A 16985-nucleotide genomic window follows, 5' to 3' on the forward strand; every position below is an offset into this window, starting at 1 on the left:
TTTTACCAAATTCTGAAAGCCTGGAGGTAGATAAGCACTTGTCCCTTACAACTTAACTGTTTCATTTTGAGTCATCGCCTCCACAATATATTTACATTTCCTTATACCGCTCATCACAGATCAGCCTCTTTATTTCTGAAAGCTGTTATATCCCTAGAACGTAACATTGAAAGGACATTTTGTTGTCATGTTGAATAGTGGTGAAATAGAGGGCTTTTTACTGTTCTCTCTAGTTAAACTGTCATTTGCCAGTGTTTTCTGTGAATGTATAACAATTGTATTGGCTATATAACTGAATTGTAAATATTTTATAACATTCATTATTGCTTGATCAGAACAGTATCCTTTCTGCTTTATATAATTTTAAAAAGGATTACTGATTGTGCTTTTTTTTTTTTTAACTGCATCTTGAGGTCAGATTTTTATCCAGTGGTGTAGTTTTGCATTTAAAGCGGAGTTATAGAGAGGGTGAGATTCTATCACATTAAAATTCTGTAAGAGCTACTATATTTCAGAAAACCCTCAAAATGAAGAATTTTATTTGAACTAGAGTTGTACTTGCCAGATTCCTCCCCCTCTATCTTCTACATTACAAATCATGGGGTAAGTCCTACTTCATGGGGTCCACAGTCTTTTTAATAGTTGACTTTCAGAATGAGCACCTGGCCATCAGTAAGCAGGCCAGTATGTATTGTCAGATTTGATAGGAAGCCAGCTTATTATACTTCTAAACACTAAATAAAAATTATTTTAGAGTGTTCAGAAAGAAACAAAGCTAAACAGTACTGTTTAGGGATATATACCTATTTGGTAAAACTTCAAAGAAAAAACAAGGGAATGGTAAAAGAAATACTTATCAGAATGGTGATTGCCTTTGGTGAAGAGAGGAGCCTCCAAGAAGCACGAGTGTTACTAGCAATTTTCTCTTTAAGTTGGGGGCTGGGTTCACAGGTGTTCATGCTATCATTGTGTCTCATAACTTGCGTACACTATAATTATTTGTGTGTGTTGTACTTATCAGATTTTTCACTAAATGAAATTATTGGATTAATAAGAAAGTTGAAGATTTGTTATTAAAGCCTAAACAATGGTAGATATATTTTCATTAATATTTAGAATGCCCTTTCCTGAATATCTTTTCAATTACAGTATCTTGAGTTTTATATGGATTTTTATTTGAATCTCAATTAATTCATGCAACTATAACAGCTGGTGGCATTTAGATTCTAAATATTGCTTATTCTCAAGTGTATGCATCATTAGAATCAGGTGTTATAATCATCCATTGCTGCCTTAGATGGAAAGTCAGCCAGAATAAAAATAGTTCTGCAGAGGGAATTATTTGAAGATATAATTTGTATGTTAGCATTCATTTTGTTTATGCATATGGTTATAAATTTTTTAATCTTTTAATAAGAATGGCGTGTAGGCAAACAGACTGGTTTTGTTAAATGTGTTGCTGGGGTAAGTGTTTGATTATATCTATAAGAGACCTAGCTCCCAAATTCCCACCCAATTTTCTTCCTTAACACTATTTAGCAAATAATTCTTCAGCTCTCTTTTATGTGGCACTGGGCATTGAGGTGTTTCCATGTGCATGCTTGTGCCTTGTTTAGCCTGTACAGACAAAATTGCCTACTTCATGACTTCTAGCCACCTTTCAGTTACTCAATTCCAGTCATGCCAACTTCTCTAAACTGATTCTGTAAAATGCCATCTAACTTTTTATTCTGTGCATTGACTCAACCTGATAAATTCTTACAACTATTTTAAGAAACTGAGTAGTTTCCTTTTTTCCACTCAGCTGCTGATAAAGATGATAGTTCAGAAGACCTGTCAGTGCCGAGTAGTCCACATACTGAAGCTATACAGCATAGTTCTGTCAGCACATCCAATGGAGTCAGTTCAACTTCCAAGGCAGAAGCTGTAGCCACTTCAGTCCTCACGCAGATGGCGGACCAGAGTTCAGAGCCTGCGCTTTCACAGATTGTCATGGCTCCTTCCTCCCAGTCACAGCCCTCAGGAAGTTGATTAAAAACCTCAGTGCAGCAGTTTTAGATACTCATTAGTGACTTCAAAGGGAAATCAAGGAAAGACCAATTTCCATTTATGCGAAGTCTGTGGTTGTAAATTTTTTTTTTTACTTGAAATTAAATTTGGCTCTAAAGTTGGTGTAGCAGCAGTTGATGATCAGACTGAACAACAACAGTTTTTAGTCTCTGGAAAAAGACTGATTTTGCTTTTTTTATAAATATTGTTAGATTTATTCATTTTTCTGTGCTCAATGTGTAAATTGTATTATAATTCATTGTGGTTTATTTCACTTTTAATTTTGTGGTGTTTTAATAAATGGGGGTGTTACTGAATCTCTCTTCCCACTTCCATTTCTTTTGACCACCTCTTAACCCTCAACTGTGATGGTAGTATTGTTATATCATTTATACCAAAGTTCTGCATAGTCCCTATTGACTTTGTAGTGTTAACAAGGTCATAAAGCACTAGCAAGAAAAATATAGAAATTTGCTTTTAATCTTTTTGCCTTTTATTTTGCACATTATGCAAAAGGAAGAACATTATCGAACACTTTTTAAGTGAGTGAAACATGGTAAAAGACATACAGTGCTTTTATGCACACTTAAACTAAATGAAGATCAGTAACAGTGCGTTTCCTTTTTTTTTAAGATTTTAAGTAGGCATGAATTTTGGAATCCTTTATCATTTCAAAAATGACTTTTTTAAGGCTTAAATTCAGTATTTTAAACCCTATGTTTTGAGACTAACAAAATATGAAATTATATAATGTACAATACAGGGTTATCAGATATCTAATAATTTTTTGAAATTAGTTTTTTGTTTTGTTTTGTTTTGTTTTGTTTTGCAGATTTCAGGTTTCAAACTGAGAAGTTTATGCATAATCAAGTAAGGTATGGTTGCCAGAAAAGCCTAAAAATTACTACTTAGAAAATTTAAGACTGTTTACCCCCATTGTCTTGTACTTGCAAGTTAACTTGTACTTATTCTTGTGAAAGCACTGTCATCTTTTAGTAGCAAATTTTGATAACGTTTCTCGTGGGAAAAAAATCAGTATCTATCTTTAGAACAATGTAATTATAATATGGGAAACGAGTGAGTGAGTGAGAGTGTGTGTGTGTGTGTGTGTGTGTGTGTGGCGTGTGTGTGTGCGTGTGTGTGTGTGTCTTTCAATAGTTCATGCCAGCAATCTTTGCTGGAATGTTTAACGATGCCTTCAGTGTGATGCTGGCCAATAGATGATTGCAATTTAAGATGTCATTACTGTGCAGGCTTGGATAACTAACATTCCATGATGTAGTTTGTTTCTGATGAGATGATTGTAGGTACACTTTTCTCATTATCCAGTCATCTGTGGGATACTGAGTTTTCTAATGTGCCATTATCTATTTTTATTCTGCAGTTATGTTCAAAATACAGTACAATATTTTAAAATAGACAAAACTGTTAAAAAATAAAAATGTAGTAGACGTGTGTAAGAAAACTTTGTAAAATAGTTATGAGTCCTCCCCAGTAGCAACTTCTGGCATTCGAGCAGGATCCATTATGTAAATATCTGTAATGCATTTATAATAAGTTGTGTAGTTTGTTCTGCATCCATACTACACTATTTGCTAAAGTCTCAGTGCCATCTCCTAATGAGACTGACATTTTAAAAACCGGTATGGAATATCCTTGGTAATTCAAGGAAATATTCCACTTGCCTAAGTTCCAAACTGGGAAACGTTCAGATTATACAAATGACATTTCAGGACTTTTAATTATGAAGATAATAGGAATTTTATTGTTTGGCTTATTAAAAATACCATTTTGGGTTGATAATCCTACTTCTAAAATTTTTTTATTTTTAACTGATTTTATAATTTTCCAGTAATCAATTTCTAATCATGATTTTGCCATAGTTATGCTAAGGAGTTGATCTCAAAGGCACAAAATATGAAAATATATCTCAAAGGCTGTTTTTTATTGTAGTTTGGATGGATTAGGAAAAGCCTCTGTTTTTCACTCTCCTGGGTCATTCAGTGCATTTTCCTTAAATTTTATTATTTATGCAAGTTAAAAGTTCTTTGGTAACAGGAATTCTTGCAACTGTAAAATAAAACTACATAGATGTAAGAAGTCATGTAAACAGTTAATGAGCTTATTACCAAGGTTAGCAAAACTTTCATTGTAAATCAGTCTGTACTCAGCAAATAAAAGTCATTATTAGTTGTATAAACACAAATTCCATTTTGACTTTCAGGATGTCACACTACTTCTGTACCTAGCATTTTGAGTCCTTATATTTGCAATGTTACCCAAACTGTACTATTTTCTTTTATGTGCAGTTTGCATGAGTAAACCATCAGAGAATAAATTTTATCTTTAAATTATGTTCATAATTTGCTTGTTCTTACCTATCCTTCACAAGGTAACATCACCTGATAATGATGTTTTTCTCCTTCAGGGTGTTCATTACCTGAGAAGAACCTGATATTCTTTTTATTTCTGTGATAAAATTCATTCCTTCTCAAAGAAGACCTTTCAGCTGCAAGGGTGTTCAGGCCTCTTTCCTCTTCTCTGAATTCACTTTAAGCCTCGTTCATACAAAATGAACCTTTAATCTATGTCTCCAGCCCAGAATATTGCCTGAGCCACACACGGATGCACCAGCCTTCGGTTTATCTTAGTGACTGCCTGACAAAACATAGAGTATCTTCAATACTGAACTCTAATCTTCCCTCACCCTACCTTCAAACACACTGCTCCCATAATGTTTCATAAATCAGTTGATTACAACTCTGTCCTTCCAGTTGCTTAAATCAGAACCACCTTGATTCCTCTCTTTTCTCACAACCCGCGTCCAAGACATCGGGAAATACTGTTTGCTTTACCTTCAGAGTAATACAGAATTCAGCCACTCCTCACCATTTCCAGGGCTGTCACCCTGATCTGTGCCCTCATCGTTCCTCACCCAGATCCGTCTCCTTTCTTCCACCCTGCCTACTACAGCCCATCCTCAACACAGCAGCTAGAGTGAAGCTTTTCAAACACGTATCAGGTTATGGCACTCCTCTGCTCCAAATTCTAGAGTGGCTCCTCATTGCATTCAGAGCTGGAGTCATTACAGTGGCCTACAAGATGATCTGTTCCCCCATCCACATCTCTGACCTCATCTTCTATCAATCACGTTGTTTTATTCAGTGAATATTTGAGCACTACTAAGTGTCAGTTTTTGTTCTAGGCACTTGGAATACACCAATAGCCAAAAGACAAAAACCCCTGCCTTTGTGAATCTTACATTCTAAGTGGGGAAGGGGGGGTGCTGGGAAACACAATTAACACAGTAAATAAGTACATCTTACTATGTTAGAAACGATAAGAAGTGCTAAGTAAAGAAACAGACATACCAGTTGTGGAGAGCACTGGAGTGATGTTTCAGTCTTCTCTCTCAGATAGATAGAACCAAACTGAAAAGATGTAAAGAATCACATGGTTATTTTTTATTTTAAGGTATACATTTCAACAAATGTGCTTAATCTAACTTACATGATATTAGATAAAAGATTTCACGAAGACAAACTGATGTGTTTCTGTAACAAAGTTTGACTAATGATACACTGAAAGACCACATCTGCTTTGACTTATTGCAGAGGACAAGAAAGATAAACTCTTGTCTATGGCATGTACTTACCGTTAAGTGTAGTTTTGCTAATTCTCCATCTCTGAAACTATAGAGTTTGATGCTTGACATTAATAATTTATTTGTGAGACTAATTATGGGAGAATCCTATTAACTGCTGGGACTTCATCTTATAAAAATATACACATGTACAATCACACAGACAGACACACACAAAATACCTAAAGAACACAGAGTTATCAAAGCAATTCTAAAATAAAGACATTTAGAAGAAAATTTTAATCTGACATTTCTAAATAGATTACCTTGACCACAAGATAATACTTTTGAAGCAATTAAAATTTTATTACCATTTTATGTCTGATATAATTATGAAAAATCATTTCTTTAAACTATCAATAAATACAAATAAATTTTTTCTGTAATTCTCATATACTTTTTTTTTAAGTGCAGGTCTTTCTGGCTATGTGTAACTGTAGATTGAGATGGGTTTTCACTGAAGCAAAGTATTAAGATCCTTCTGTGTGGAAAAAAAAAATCATAAAATGTAGAATAAAGATTTTTCTGGAGAAATAAATAGCCCTACCATTTAAGTAAATGGTGAGTTGCCAATTATACATTGCCATAGAAAAAGTACAATCAGTGAAAATGTTTCTAAAACTAAAGGATTTATTAGTTCTGAAATAACCAAGGCCATGTGACATTGGAACTTACAAGAAAAACTATGCATAGTTCCATTCTACTGTAGCAATCCGAAGCACCAAATGTTAATTGTAAAATTATCAAATATGTCACAGTACTCAAACTAGGAGGATTCTGTTACTCAACAATGGGCCAGTGAGTTGTATCTTTTTCCTCAAATGCACATGCAAATTTTTCCAGTGGCTTTATGAGAAGAGAATGTCATTAGTACACTCTTGTCATGGTCACAGTGCCTTCCTTGCCTCATTTTGCATTAGATTTTACATTTAAATAATTGAGCTAGAATTTTTTGAACCATGGTTTTATCATGTGTTACCTCAATTATTTGAGAAAGTATTTCTCATTATGAATTTCATTTTTAACTATCAGTTAAGTCAAATAAAGGTAGGTTTACTTTATTCACTTAGTTTTACAGTAGATTTTGCTTTCTATGAAAGTAGACAGGAGAGAATGTTCCCTCAAAAGAGCTCTTTTAAAATTATTTTTGCTTTAATAATTTTTTAAAAGCATGTAAATTAAATGCTATTTTCTATAACTTGACACAAAAAATATTTAATAGCATTTACTTAGCAGAATTTAAGATGAAAGAGTTGTCTATAATGAGCTTCTCATAACTGGGAAGAAATGCATTATGTGATGTTTGAGGAAATGAGAAAATCTGTGAATACCATTATCCTCAAAAATAAACCCTTTTGCACAATACAGTATTAAATGGATAATCAATTTTGTTTATTTTTTTCTCAACAATAACTTTTTTTTATCTCTGTGTAATTAAACATGTAGCTAAGTTCCTCTATTTTGGGGAGGTGTGCTTGTTAAAATTCTTTGTTATAGGGTCTAATAACATCAGTGAAAAATAAAATGAGTTAGGTAATACAACTATCCTAGCATAATTAATTTGAACATTTAAAAATTATTCAACAAATAATTATTGACTTTCCCCAGTTATTAAATTTTTAGAAAAATACTTGCAACATTACATCTTAATTTATTTGACTCAGCTAATGTTTTCTGAGGTAACTGACTTCCAGCACTGTGAGGCAATCTGCTAAATTATGAACAATCATGTTAATATAGCCTACGTTAACATATTGCAAGCAAAGATCTTCAGATCTTTTTCATGACACTGAAGACCAATTCAAATAAAACTGATTGCAGTTCTTTTCTATGGACTAGAGTTTGTGACAAGGTAACACTAGATAACAATTTTGAAAATAAGATTTGCTTCCACTGTCATTTTCATTAATGTGTCCTATTTATCTGTAGAAGCTGTTATAAGTGCCTCAAAAGTAGTGAGCTATTGAAAATATTATTGATCTATAATTTAAGAACTTGCATAAAAGGTAATTGTTGCTGTAACTAGTAGTACATAAAATTATGTATAATTTTAAATTATTTATAATTTAAAAATACTTTAATCTCATGCTTAAAGTTTTCCCCCAATTTTTTATCAGAATTCCTAACATAAAAGAATTAATTTAGGTGTCTCTTGCTGGTGAAAGTACTTAGGAGTATTGGCCCACTAAAATGACAGGCCATGGATGAGAATTTGGTTAGTAAGTACATAGTAAGCACCTACTTTGTGCTGAGGTGTTGGACTGTAGGGACCACAGTAAAAATAAAAAGACCAGGATCTTACCCTCAAGTAGGATTCATTTGGAAAGACAAAATACTTGTTACACCTGTGACAGGAAATAATCACAATCTACAACTTCTGAAACAGGTTTTATAAGTTCACCAAAGGAGACAAACCACATATTTGAACTTCACCTTAAATTATGAATGAGATTGGGATAGAAAGGAAACAAAGGTAAAGACAAAAGATTAGTAAACAAATATATTACGTTCATAAGACAGTGGAAAGATGGGAAGAAGAGGGTTAGGAATGAGAAAAATTGCATAGCTAGAATAGGGCTAGATTATACAGGGTCCTAAAAGTTGATTTAGACTAGGAAACGGGAAACTATTGACTTTCACAAGAGGGACATGAGAGTGGCTTTAAAAATGTGCAGCAGGGCTTCCCTGGTGGCGCAGTGGTTGAGAGTCCGCCTGCCGATGCAGGGGACACGGGTTCGTGTCCTGGTCCAGGAAGATCCCACATGCCGCGGAGTGGCTGGGCCCGTGAGCCATGGCTGCTAAGCCTGGGCGTCCGGAGCCTGTGCTCTGCAACGGGAGAGGCCACAACAGTGAGAGGCCCGCGTACTGTGCAAAAAAAAAAAAAAAAAAGAATGTGCAACAATAGGAAGGCTGGCCCACATGGAAACCAGCCTACAAATTGCACTAATCCAAGCATGAGTTGTAACCAGCACTAAGGAAGGAGAGCCAATTAGGAGCAAAAGGAATAGGTGGAAGGAATGTCTTTTAAGAAATATCTGTAGAATTTATAGACTAGTAAGGAAGATGATGAAAAGCAAAAAGGTCAGAAGACTCCATTTTTCAGGCTTGACAGACTGGGGAATAGTGGTTATCACTTGTAAGAACAAGGAAGCTGGGAAAGGAAGCCGGTTTGGGAAGGAAAGATGATCCATATTTCGAAGATAAATGCAAATGTCCAAGAAGCACATAAAAATGTAATAACAGCCTCTATTGAGTATGTATTATTTACTAAGTTGCCTGCATTTATTTAATCATCATCACAACCTATGATAGTAGCATTGTTTTAGTAAGAAGAAAGAAATGATGAAAGATTTAGAAGTTGGTCATTAAAGTCATGAGACTGAATTATTTGAAAGGAGATGTAATGGGAGACAGGCAGAAAATCACGTCTTGAATCATACCAAATGACTATAATAAAAAAGGCATAATGGTCAGAAGAGAACCAACATAGTATGATAATTTCTATAGTGGTCTATATTAAGTACTTTTATAGATATTAAGTTATTAGAACCTCTGAATGCTATGAAGATGGCGGCATCCCTATTTTAGATAAGAAATCAAACTCAAAAGTTATTTGACCAAAGTCACACAACCAGTAAGTGGCAGCAACATGCACACCCATCTCCTAACCCCAAATGAATGTGTTGTGTACACCACAAACAAGAAAAGCAAAATTTAAAAGAGAAGTGGTTTACATGCAACAAAAATGTCAAGGGGTGTAAAGATTTAAAATGCCACTTAATCTGGCAATATAAAGGTCTTTCATGACCTTTGGGAACATTTTCAGTACAATGATTGAGGTAAGTGACAATAACCTGTATAGGCACTTGGATTTTATTTCTCATCTGGGGATAGGAGGAAAGTCTTGGGCTCTCTGATTTCTGGAGCTAGACCCCTACATTAAAGTGGGATTGTACCCACAAAGAAATACAAAAGGAAGCTTGTTTGTTTCTGCCTAAGTTCTGAGTTAAAAAAAAATCTCCCCTGAAAAATAGAACCCTCCTGGGACTTCCATGGTGGTCCAGTGGGTAAGACTTCACACTCCCAATGCAGGGGGTGCCTAGGTTCGATCCCTGGTCAGGGAAACTAGATCCTGCATGCATGCTGCAACTAAGAAGTCCTCATGACGCAACTAAAAAAAAAGATCCCGTATGCCGCAACTAAAAGATCCCACATGCCACAACAAAGAGCCCGTGTGTCACAACTAAGACCTGGTGCAGCCTGAATGAATGAATGAATAAATAAATAAAAATATGTAAATATACACGCACACACACATATATATATATACACATATATATATGAAAAAATGGAACCCTTCTGCCCTGTGCAGTTCAGTTGCAATGTGTTGGGTTTTTTAAATAATTTATCTTTTTATATTTGGCTGTGTTGGGTCTTCGTTACTGCACACGAGCTTTCTCTAGTTGCAGCAAGCAGGGGCTGGTGGCTTCTCTTGTTGCTGAGCATGGCCTCTAGGCACGCAGGCTTCATTAGTTGTGGCACGTGGGCTCAGTAGTTGTGGCTCACGGGCTCTAGAGCACAGGCTCAGTAGTTGTGGTGCACGGGCTTAGTCGCTCCGCAGCATGTGGGATCTTCCCAGACCAGGGCTCAAACCCATGTCCCTTGCATTGGCAGGAGGATTCTTAGCCACTGTGCCACCAGAGAAGTCCCTGGTTGCAATGTTTTAATGTGCATTATCCACATGATCTAGGAATCCAAGCTGAAAAATGAATGGGATAGCTTTGGGGCACAAATGCAAAGTCTCTACAAGCAAACATTCCCACAATCCAGGTCATACTTAAATGTCACAGGAAAAATGTTTATCCCACTAAAAATGAGTATATGTTTTAAAAAAAAAACTATCATAAACCAGGATTAACAAACAACAAACAGGATTAGAGCACCAGGAACTTGAGCTAATAAAACAATCAGAAAATATATATAAGTATGTTGAAATGATTAACAAATGAAAGAAGAAATCAAAACCCTAAGGAAAGAATAAGATACAGTTGGCCCTCCATATTTGCAGGTTCTGCATTTGTGGATACAGAGGCCTGACTATGCTATGGCATTTTATTTAAGGGACTTGAGCATCCATGGATTTTGGTATTCAAGAGGGGCCCTAGAACCAATACTGTGGACTGGACTCCAAGGGATGACTGTACTATGAAATATGAACAGGGAGATTTGAAAAATAATCAACAGAACTTACAAGTGAAAAATACACACATTGAAATTGAAAGGTCAATTAATATGTTAATTGTAGACTAGAACCATAGAGAATAGTAAACTCAAATTAGACCTGAAGAAATTACACAGAATGTAGGAAGGAGAGACAAAGAAGGAAATATAAGAGAAAAATTAAGAGACAGTAGAATAAGAAGCTCCTACGTGTGTTTAACAGGAATTCCAGAAGGAAGGACTTTTTAAAATGGGAGAGATTGTATTAAAAAATAATGATTGAAAATTATCTAAAATAAATGAAAAACATGAATTCTCAGATTCAAGAAACAGTTTACATAAAACTAAATCTCTACCTGAACACATCATGTGAATACTGTAGAACTTCAAAGACAGAGAAAATCTCAAAAGCAGAGAAAAGATACTAATACACAAAGGACTAAGAACCCTCCATCCCCCACCCTCCCAAAAAAAAACCAAACAATGCTAAAGAAATATTGATAATTGTTAACCCTGCATTATTTTCTCTACCTAGTGTTTTTTGAAAATTTCCCCCGAAAGAGTGTATATTAAAAACCTTTAAAATCACTCAGGGAAAACTGACAGTCAATCCAGAATTCTGTTATTTAACTGTTGTTTAACAGTGAGACAAAGACAAGAGATTAAAAACCTGACATGTCACGGGACTTCCCAGGTGGTCCAGTGGTAAAGAATACGCCTTACAATGCAGGGGACGCGGGTTCAATCCCTGGTCAGGGAACTAAGATCCCACATGCCGCAGGGCAACTAAGCCCAAGTGCCACAACTACTGAGCTCGTGCATCTCAACTAGAGAGCCTGCATGCCGCAAACTGCAGAGCCCACGCGCTCTGGAACCTGCATGCCACAACTACAGAGCCCATGTGCCCTGGAGCCTGCACACCACAGCTAGAGAAAACCCGCACGCCACAACTAGAGCAAAGCCTGTGTGCCACAACAAAAGATCCAATGTGCTGCAACTAAGACCCGGTGCAGCCAAAAATTTTTTAAATGAATAAATAATAAATAAACTTTAAAAAATAAAATAAAAACCTGACATGTCAAAACATGTACAGAGGGAATTTCATAAACTTAAATAGGAAAGGAAGAAAGGCTGAAAATGAGCTAAGTAACTCAAAAAGTTATAAAAACAATAACAAAAAACCAAGATAATAGAAGATTAGAAAAAGGAAAATACACGTAGAAATTAATATTTAAAAAGGACAGGAGAGAGGAGCAATAACACCCCAAATTTGGCTTTGAGGAAGGAAGGGAGGGAGGAAGAGAGGGAGAGAGGAAAAGACAAGCTCCTGAGGGACAAATGATTTAAAAATTAAAAAGAAGGGATATGGTCAGCATGATTTTCTGTATATAATATTTCAATAAAGTTTTAAAATTATAACCAAAAAAGCACAAATAAACAGGAAGGGGGATTAAATTCAACAGAGACATAAGACATAGTAGAATACCAACTTCACAGTACTAACTTAAAACTTGATAAAAAGAATTTTTAGAGAATTAACATCGAAATACACAAATATGTGGAAATTAAACAACACGCTACAGAAAAAATAGCAGGTCAAAGAAGAAATCTAAAGGAAATGAACAAACAACAACACAAAAAACCTTGAGACAAAATGGAAATGCAGCATACCAAAATTTATGAGATACAGCAAAAGCAGTTCTAAGAAGGAAGATCACAGTGATAAATGCCTACATCAAGAAACAAGAAAAATCTCAACCTAACTTTATACCTCAAGGAACTAGAAAAACAAGAACAAAAGAAGCCCAACATTAGTAGAAGAAAGGAAATAACAAAGATCAGAGCAAAATACATACTAAAAATAAAATAAATCAGTGAAAGAAAGAGCTGGCTCTCTGAAAAGATAAACAAAATTGAAAAAGCTTTAACTAGACTCACCAAGGAAAAAGAGAGGACCCAAAATCAGAAATGAAAGAGGATATGTTAATACTGATACCACAGTAATACAAAGGATTATAAGAGACTATATGAACAATTATATGCCAAAAAATTTCACAATCTGTAAGGAATGGATACGTTCCTAGAAACATACAACCTACCAAGACTGAATCATGAAGAAACTTAAAATCTGAAGAGACTGTTTACTAGTAAGGAGATTGAATCAGTAATCTAAAACCTCCTAACAAACAAAAATTTACGACCAGATGGCTTCACTGGTAGATTCAACCAAGTATTTAAAGAAGAATTAATACCAATCTTTCTCAAACTCTTCCAAAAAATAGAGGAGGAGGGACTACTTCCAAACTCATTTTACAAGGCCAACATTACCCTGATACCAAAACCAGACAAGAACGCCACAAGAAAAAAAAAAAAAATTACAGCCCAATATCCCTGATGAGCACAGCTGCAAAAATCCTCAACAAAATACTAGCAAACTGAATTCATCAATACATTAAAAGGATCATATATCTTGATCAAGTGAGACTTATTCCAGGGATGGATGGTTCAACATCTGCAAATCAATAAATATATTATGCCACATTAACAAAATGATGGATAAAAATCATATGATTATCTCAATAGCTGCAGAAAAAAACATTTAACAAAATTCGACATCCATTTATAATTAAAACTGTCAACAAAGGTGGGTATAGAAGGAACATACCTCAACATAATAAAGGTAATATATGATAAGCCCACAGCTAACATCATATTCAGTGGTGAAAAGCTGAAAGCTTTTCCTTTAAGATTAGGAACAAAACAATGATGCCCACTCTTGCCACTTTTATTCAATATAGTATTGGAAGTCCTAGCCAGAGCAATTAGGCCAGAAAAAGAAATAAAAGGCCTCCAAATTGGAAAGGAAAAAGTAATCTGTCACTATTTGCAGATAGCATGATATTATATATAGAAGACCCTGAAGACTCCACAAAAAAATTGTTAGAATAAATGAACTCAGTAAAGTTGCAGGATACAAAACCAGTATACAAAAATCTGTTGCATTTCTATATACTAATTATATACTATCAGAAAGAGAACTTAAGAAAACAATCCCATTTACAGTTGCATCGAAAAGAATAAAATACCTAGAAGTAAACTTAACCAAGGAGGTGAAAGACTTGTATACTGGAAACTATAAGACACTTATGAAAGAAGTTGAAGATACAAATAAATGGAAAGAAGTTTCATGCTCATGAATTAGAAAAATTAATGTTAAAATGTACGTACTACCCAAAGAAATCGATAAGAGTCATTTCAATTCCAATCAAAATTCCAATGGCATTTTTCACAGAAATGGAACAAACAATCCTATAATTTGTATGGAACCACAAAAGGCACCAGATAGCCAAGGCACTCTTGAGAAACAAGAACAAAGCTGGAGGCCATCACAATCTCTGATTTCAAACTACACTTAACTCTTGAACAACACGAACTTGAAATTCATGGGTCCACTTATACACGGATTTTTTTCAGTAGTAAAAACTGTGCTACTAAATGATCTGCAGTTGGTTGAATCCACAGGTGCAGAACTGTGGATATGAGGGACCCTGGATACATACGGCCAACTGTAAGTTATATGTGAATTTTTGACTGCACAGAGGGTCACTGCCCCTAACCCCAGTTTGATCAAGGGTCAACCATATACTACAAAGCTATAGTAATCAAAAGAGTATGGTATTGGCATAAAAATAGACATATAGATCAATGGAACAGAATAAGGAACCCAGAAATAGACTCATGCATGTGTGATCAATTAATTTACAACAAAGGAGTCAAGAACATATAATGGAGGGGGAGGAGTCAAGATGGCAGAGTAGGAGGACGTGGAGTTCACCTCTACCCACAAATACATCAAGAATACATCTACAGGGATTTCCCTGGTGGTGCAGTGGTTAAGAATCCACCTGAAAATGCAGGGGACACGGGTTCAAGCCCTGGTCCAGGAAGATCCCACATGCCATGAAGCAACTAAGCTCGTGCGCCACAACTACTAAGCCTGCACTCTAGAGCCCACGAGCCACAACTACTGAGCCTGTTTGCCACAACTACGAAGCCTGCAAGCCTAGAGCCCATGCTCCACAACAAGAGAAGCCACCACGATGAGAAGCCCACGCATTGCAACTAAGAGTAGTCCCTGCTCGCCGCAACTAGAGAAAGCCTGTGCGCAGCAACGAAGATCCAATGCAGCCACAAATAAATAATTAAAAATTTTTAAAAAAGAATACATCTACAAATGGAACAATTCTCACAGAGCACCTGCTGAACAATAGCATAGTACCTCAGACACCTAAAAGGACAAGAAAGATCGCCACGTAACTGGGTAGGATGAAAGAAAGGAAAAAAAAGAAAGGAGGAAGCAGGATGGGACCTGTGCCCCTGGGGGTGGGGAGGTGAAGGACAGGAGAGGTTCCTGCATCCAGGGAAGCCCCCTCACCAGCAGGGAGATCAGCTGGGACAGAAGGGGAACTTCGGGGGCCCAGAGGAGAGCACAGCAACAAGTCTGTGGCAGGTAGCACAGAGTGACACCTACACAGATAGTCCGTGCCACAGCCCTGCACGCCCCAGCCTGAGACATGTGTCTGCTGGTGTGCATGGGGCCTGGGTGCTGGAACATGAGGTTTGGAGAGTAGACCTGGGAAAAGCACTGCTGTTGCCTGTGAGGAGACAGCCTGAAGGCTGTCAGGAATGAGGAGCTCCGCAACCAGAAATAGTCGTTGAAGAAGCACAGGGTGCCATAGAAGTGAAGCACCATTGTTGAGTGACACGTGAGAGGTGGGGCTGCCATTGCAGCCTCTTTCCCCACGTGCTGTCCCCTGCCTCTGTGGGCCCTATGAGGGGCTCCCACCAGAAAGGGTTCACATACCCTAGGTCACCACATCTGCCCCCTCCTGCTTGGGCAGGCTCGTGCTCTGGGACAGCATCAGGAGCAGATGCCGGTGGGGGGCCCACATGCACATGGAGGCTAAACAATATGTTACTAAACAACCAATGGATCACTGAAGAAATCAAAGAGGAAATCAAAAAGTACCTAGAGAGAAATAACAATGAAAACATGACGATCCAAAACCTATGAGATGCAGCAAAAGCAGTTCTAAGAGGGAAGTTATAGCAGTACAATCTTATCTCAGGAAACAAGAAAAATCTCAAATAAACAACCTAACCTTATACCTAAAGCAGCTAGAGAAAGAACAAGACCCAAAGTTAGTAGAAGTAAAAAGAATCATAAAGATCAGAGCAGAAATAAATGATACAGAGATGAAGAAAACAATAGAAAAGACCAATGAAACTAAAAGTTGGTTCTTTGAAAAGATAACCAAATTTGAAAAACCTTTAGCCAGGCTCATCAAGAAAAAAGGGAAAGGGCTCAAATCAATAAAATCAGAAACGAAAAAGAAGTTACAAGTGACACCACAGAAATACAAAGGATCATAAGAGACTACTACAAGCAACTATACACCAATAAACTGCACAATGTAGAAGAAATGGACAAATTCTTAGAAAGGTACAACCTTCCATGACTGAACCAGGAAGAAACAGAAAATATGAACAGACCAATCACACGTATTGAAATTGAAACTGTGGTTTTAAAACTTCCAACAAACAACAGTTCAGGACCAGATGGCTTCACAGGCGAATTATATCAAACATTTTGAGAAGAGTTAACACCTATCCTCTGAAACTATTCCAAAAAATTACATAGGAACGAACACTCCCAAGCTTATTCTGCAAGGCCACCATCACCCTGATACCAAAACCAGACAAAGATACCACAAAAAAAAGAAAATTACAGGTCAATATCACATGAACATAGACACAAAAATCCTCAACAAAATGCTAGCAAACCAAATCCAACAGCACATTAAAAGGATCATCCACTATGATCCAGTGGGATTTATGCCAGGGATGCAAGGATTCTTCAATATCTGCAAATCAATCAATGTGATACACTACATTAACAAATTGAAGAGTAAAAACTACATGATCATCTCAATATATGCAGGGACTTCCCTGGTGGTACAGTGGTTAAGAATCCGCCTGCCAGTGCAGGGGACACAGGTTCAAGCCCTGGTCC

The 16985-nt window shown here is 36.4% G+C and overlaps 1 protein-coding gene and 1 long non-coding RNA gene across 12 annotated transcripts in view; one reads left to right on the forward strand and one right to left on the reverse strand.

Annotated features, from left to right (window-relative positions):
• The window catches only part of ATF2 (activating transcription factor 2), an 86448-nt gene extending 82036 nt beyond the window's left edge, over positions 1–4412 (forward strand). For 4 of the 9 annotated variants that reach the window (XM_027127687.1, XM_027127725.1, XM_027127696.1 and 1 more), the window contains one exon: positions 1805–4405. In XM_027127687.1, coding sequence (XP_026983488.1) covers positions 1805–2031 — 227 coding nt within the window. In that variant the 3' untranslated portion in view covers positions 2032–4405. Of the gene's footprint in view, positions 1–1804 lie in introns of all 9 variants that reach the window. The other 5 variants (XR_003437282.1, XM_027127715.1, XM_027127742.1 and 2 more) reach the window with 3 other exon arrangements.
• The window catches only part of LOC113631362 (uncharacterized), an 81001-nt gene that overhangs the window by 37598 nt on the left and 26418 nt on the right, over positions 1–16985 (reverse strand). For all 3 annotated transcript variants that reach the window (XR_003437286.1, XR_003437283.1, XR_003437285.1), the window contains exon 3: positions 5421–5480. This is a non-coding gene — a long non-coding RNA (uncharacterized LOC113631362). The remainder of the gene's footprint in view (positions 1–5420; positions 5481–16985) is intronic.

This window comes from Aethalodelphis obliquidens, unplaced genomic scaffold (genome assembly GCF_003676395.1).
Source record: "Aethalodelphis obliquidens isolate GAN/ISIS:26980383/991018 unplaced genomic scaffold, ASM367639v1 scaffold2, whole genome shotgun sequence".
NCBI lineage: Eukaryota > Metazoa > Chordata > Mammalia > Artiodactyla > Delphinidae > Aethalodelphis > Aethalodelphis obliquidens.